Source organism: Aplysia californica, unplaced genomic scaffold (genome assembly GCF_000002075.1).
Source record: "Aplysia californica isolate F4 #8 unplaced genomic scaffold, AplCal3.0 scaffold00063, whole genome shotgun sequence".
In the NCBI taxonomy this organism is placed as follows: Eukaryota; Metazoa; Mollusca; class Gastropoda; order Aplysiida; family Aplysiidae; genus Aplysia; species Aplysia californica.
In genome coordinates, this window is record NW_004797333.1 from 1,642,717 (window position 1) to 1,647,704 (window position 4,988).

The window sequence follows — 4,988 nt, forward strand, 5'->3', positions numbered from 1 at the left end:
TGTGTGTGTGTGTGTCTGTCTGTCTGTCTGTGTGTGTCTGTGTGTGTGAGCGCGCGCGCGTTTGAGTGCATAATTTATGTATTTTAAAACATGGTTTCAGATGCAGAAACATTGCAGATGCACAGTCATCGAATTTCCCTTCTCTGCGATGGAGACAAATAGAAGCGACATTCACTGCTACACGTGGAAACCCCTTATCGTTCAGGTTTGAGGTCTCCTATTCCACATATTCGGAGAAAAAAATGCTGAAATGGTATAGGTTTAACGTCCCTATCAACACTACTAGTTTATTCAAGAGGCGGAATCTCCGAGTTTAACGCCCATCTTCGAAAGGACCGAGGCAAATTCAAATAGGAAATGTGGGCAAAGTGTCTTTCCCCATGGACACAATGTCGAACCGAGCTGAGGCCCGAACCCCAGAACCTGCAATCTCACGATTACTGGTCCAGTAACCTAACCACTACCGACGCCACTCTCATTATTACACCCGAAATCTGAGTCATGTCAGCAAAGGTCCTGGGTTCGAATCCGAGTGGCAACGGACAATTTTTCTTCTCTAAAATTGTATCCGTTCAGCTTCTTTCCTTTTCTCTTGCAATATTCTGTCGTCTGCTTTCGTCTCCACTTTCTTCCCCCTCCCCGTCACCCTCTTTGCCCCATCCACTGGGCTCCTGACTCTTTCTGCAGCCTTTCAACAGCTACTCCTTGGTCCTTTCTTACAGCTGTCTGTCAGCCACACCCCTGATCTTCTGGTAGGAAAGATCTACACCTAGCCTTCTCGGACAAAGGCGAAAAATCTCGGAGGTCCCGTATGCAAGTTGAGCACATTAAAGACCCCTTGGTGGTCCAAAATCTAAAAGAGTAGGCTTCGGCCGCCACCCGGGCAAAATTTAAATTTCCTACCAATTGAAAAAGTTTGGTGTGTCCCGCGCGCTCATATTACCTTATGTAGTTGCGAGGGCTGTTAAACTTACCGCCAAAAAAAAGAAAGGTCCAGAAACTCGATAATTCTCCCCACTCGGGTCTCTTGTGTGCGCCCTACTGCCACACAACAGACACCGGTTTTAGACCACCATTGATGCATGGCGATGGTCATGTAATTCTTTCAAGTAAAAAGAACACGAATGGGTGTGGATTGAAGTAGTTAAAGAAAAATAGTAATATATCAAAAATAATATCATGCATAGAACCTCTTTAAGGTGCGAGGCTGTGTCAGAGGCGCACCCTCCGAGCTGAAGCCCATCTCCACCAGTACTAGGTTAACTCGTTTGGATGGTATGGTATCCTGACCCAGGATGAGAGGGGTGGTGATGATGATGATGATGATGATGATGATGATGATGATGATGATGATGATGATGATGATGATGATGATGATGGTGATGATGATGATGATTTTAACGTCAATATTAAAATAGATGGATGGACGGGCTTGAAAATGCATCAAACGACCCAAGTATAAGATCGCACGGCAAGAATTCGATTCAAGGCCATTTGCACCAGAATAAAAGACGAAAGTCTTGGGTTATTGATAAACCGAAAATATATACAGTCAGAAGGTTTGTGCCCAGTTTGTTCAAAATAGCACCGATGCTGGCGATAGGTATCGGACTGGAGCCATCTGCACGGGAGTAAAGAAATACGTTTGGAGATAATCTCACTCAAGCTAGAATGTCTAGTTTAGTTAAGAAAGAGTTTTACGACGCTTGCAACTGCATAAAGTCACATGAGCGCGTGAAACACAAATTGATAGAATTCACAAGTATTCACAGCTCAGGGTTTAATTTTGTTCAAAGGTTTAGGTTCAACATTATACGATAATATTTCCAGTCTTAAACTTAAATAACTCTTTATTGTGTGTCACAAGTTATCAGTACATAATCAAACAGTGTGAAGAAACGCTCTGATGTGTCGGTGCTTGGTACAGAAAGAGTTAAATAAAAGCAATAATTTGCATTCTCTTAACAAGTAGAATCTGTGTCTGTAGATCTACCTCATGTTGCGCTACGTTTTCTTAACTCAACAGGCCCACCTCCCACAGACAGACGTCCTGGTGTGGGCCGACTCCTCCGTCCGCTTCAACGACTCAGCCACAGACCAACTGTTCGCCCCAGTCCTGGACACAGGATTCCTCATTACTCTGTCAGACAGATATGGTCGTCCTGTGGCCCACAACACAGCCTCGGACACGTTCCGCTATTTCGGAATGGACCCTTGCTCTGTAGCAAACTTCCAGGAAATGGAAGCAAGTTTCATGGCGTTTCATAATGAACCATTTATTGAACATGTGCTCGTTTCCAGTTGGGCTTCGTGTGCTCTCGACCCTCTATGTATGTGCCCTAGAGGGTCGCTCGGCATGTTGCACTGTGATGGGGGGCTCAGGAAGTATGCAAAATGTCACCGATTTGATCAGTCAGCTATTACTTTAATTACCCTAGCACTATTTCAGAACCACTATTCAACATTTTTCTTTAATCATTCGTACTTCCAAATAAACCGAGGACACAAGTCAAAATATTTTCACTTCTTGGAAACAAATGTGGACAAAAAGATATGAACAGTCTTTACTTAGTAAGTTAGAGAAATGTGGTATTGGTAAGTTGGAAGTTATGCTACTTTAAAATGTCAATTGAATACGCAGGTACATAACTATTCTTTGTAAAGTGTGTGTGAGACTGTGTATTTATTGTGAGTGCATGTGTGTGATTGAGTGAGTGTGAGAGTATGTGAGTATGTGTGGGTCTGTGTGTGTGTGTGAGTGTGTGTGTGTGTGCGTGTGCGTGAGAGAGAGAGTGTGTGTGTGTGTGGGTGTGGGTGCATGTGTGCAAGCGTAAAACAGACTAGAACTACAGGTTATGCAAATATACAAGTCAATGGTGTCAAAAGACAATATTCATCACTATCACGCTAGTTGTTTTTGTTTTCAAAATTATAATTACACACGTTCTTTTTGTTTTGTTTGCTTTTTTCTGGCAAACTGTGTTGTTCACCTTGGATTTGTGCATTTTTAGCAAACACTGTGCAAGTAGCTGAGAATAAAAAAAGAGAAACTGCATACGGTACCTCTCCGACACGATGGTGTGAAGTTTTTAGTATATATTCTAAGTAACCCATTTAATAAAATGCATAATACAGAGTTTGAACAGTATCTAGAGAACCCTAAATGGGTAATTAAAACAAAATTAAAGGGGAAAACCACACCAGACTAAGACTAAAGCTCTCTAACAGACACCAACGATAAAATAAATAGGTCTCTGTTCAGAATTTCATGTTTGAGAATTTGAATGGATTAAATTTAGCAAATGGGATCTTTTTAATCCTTTGCAATTAAAACCAAAATTCACAGACAATAAAATGGAGGATATATATCCCAAAAGCTGATATAATCCCTTTTCTGTTTTTGACCCTTTCACTATTCCCTTGTACTTGTCTCCATAAATTATCAGAGAAACCCTGAGGTGTGGATATAATATAATGAACTGTCCTTGGATACAAATCTTACTGCCAAAATGTTGAACCAAATACCATTGGTGAAAGAGAAACACACCAGCCTTCAAAGAATGAAATGCAACAGGAACACATTGTACGCTACTACAGAAATACAAAATTAACAAAACCAAAATATCAAAATAGAGCAAAGTTTTATTTTTGTAGCCAAGAAATCAATGTTCCCACAATTTGTAAGTCAAAGCAAAATTATAAACATGTATGCATTAGGGGTTAGGAAACGAAACAACAGTGCAACAGGACTGTCAAAAACAGAAGCAAAGAGAAATCAAAAGAGGTGAAATGTATACATGAAATATTAAATAATATCCACCATACAGAGGCAAACAATAAATGTGAGAATAACATTCTTGTCAGTCCACTATCAGTCTATCCAGAATACAAATATTTTCACTTCTATTTTTCAGGAGGCTATGTGCATCTGCCAAAGAGTAATATTAATATAATCAATACAATGTTCGTAAACAAAGACCACATTTAAAAGGTAGAAAAAAAAAACTCTAGTGGTTGAGACTTGTCTGTGATTTTGCGAAGAAAGTAAACAATTTAAAAACAGAACACAATGACACACACAGAAGAGCTACGGTACCACATAATGGAAGGTATGAAGAAACTGAACAAGCAAAATTTCCCAGTAAACCAGGTTCTGCTTTTGCAAAGAAAAAATAAAATAACTGAAACAAGCACTAGAATAATCTAGGTCACCATATTCTCACTTTGTCCCACTTGCAAAGTATACAGTCTCGCACACACATAGGCGGCAGCAAAATAGATGAGATGCAGTAATCTTTTTGTAATGTACAAATTTCTCTTGGAACATTTTTAACTCTTTTTCTTCTTCTTAGGAAAACAAGGTTGGGCAGAGTCAAACCTAAAATGTGTGCAAACCATATGGAGTGGTTTTAAAAGTTAACAATTCAATTTTACATTCCAGATCGTCTTCGAAGGAGGAAAATGTGGATTTTAAATAAGCTTCTTTCTTTTTCTCTCCAAAGCATTATCAGATCAATAATGTCAACAGAGCTCGACAACAAAAATGTGATCTCTTTCATAGATCTTCTGGTGACTTTGACATTTATGACATCTTTTTCTATTAAATTCATCTATACAGAAAGGAAGCCAACAAGACTGGATCCCTTCAAAAGATCTAGTGAGAAGGCAACAGGGTGAAAAAGAATAGCCTTTCAAAGATAACAACCTGATGCCCTTTTCAATGTCCTCAGACTCAAGTCAATTTGATTTGACAGGAATAATAATACTGAGATGTTTGCATTACACTAATTCAAATAATAACTTTCATTTTCTTTTAACCAAAATCTAATGTCCAATTAACAGTCAATTAGGCTGCTGATAAAACAATTTTTGCAATTACTGTGTTCAAATTTGAGGAGGGGGGGGGGACAAATTTTGAGTGGACATAACAATTTTCAATGAAAATGCTGTTCAATGAGAAACAACAAGATTAGTTCCTTTTACCTAGA

General features: G+C 39.3%; 1 protein-coding gene across 1 annotated transcript in view; it reads left to right on the forward strand.

The window, feature by feature from the left end:
* Positions 1 to 4,988, forward strand: part of LOC101856720 — a gene marked incomplete in the record, with an annotated part of 16,929 nt that extends 11,941 nt beyond the window's left edge. The window contains 2 exon segments of the mRNA XM_005093426.3: positions 109 to 205; positions 2,027 to 4,988. Coding sequence (XP_005093483.2) covers positions 109 to 205; positions 2,027 to 2,557 — 628 coding nt within the window.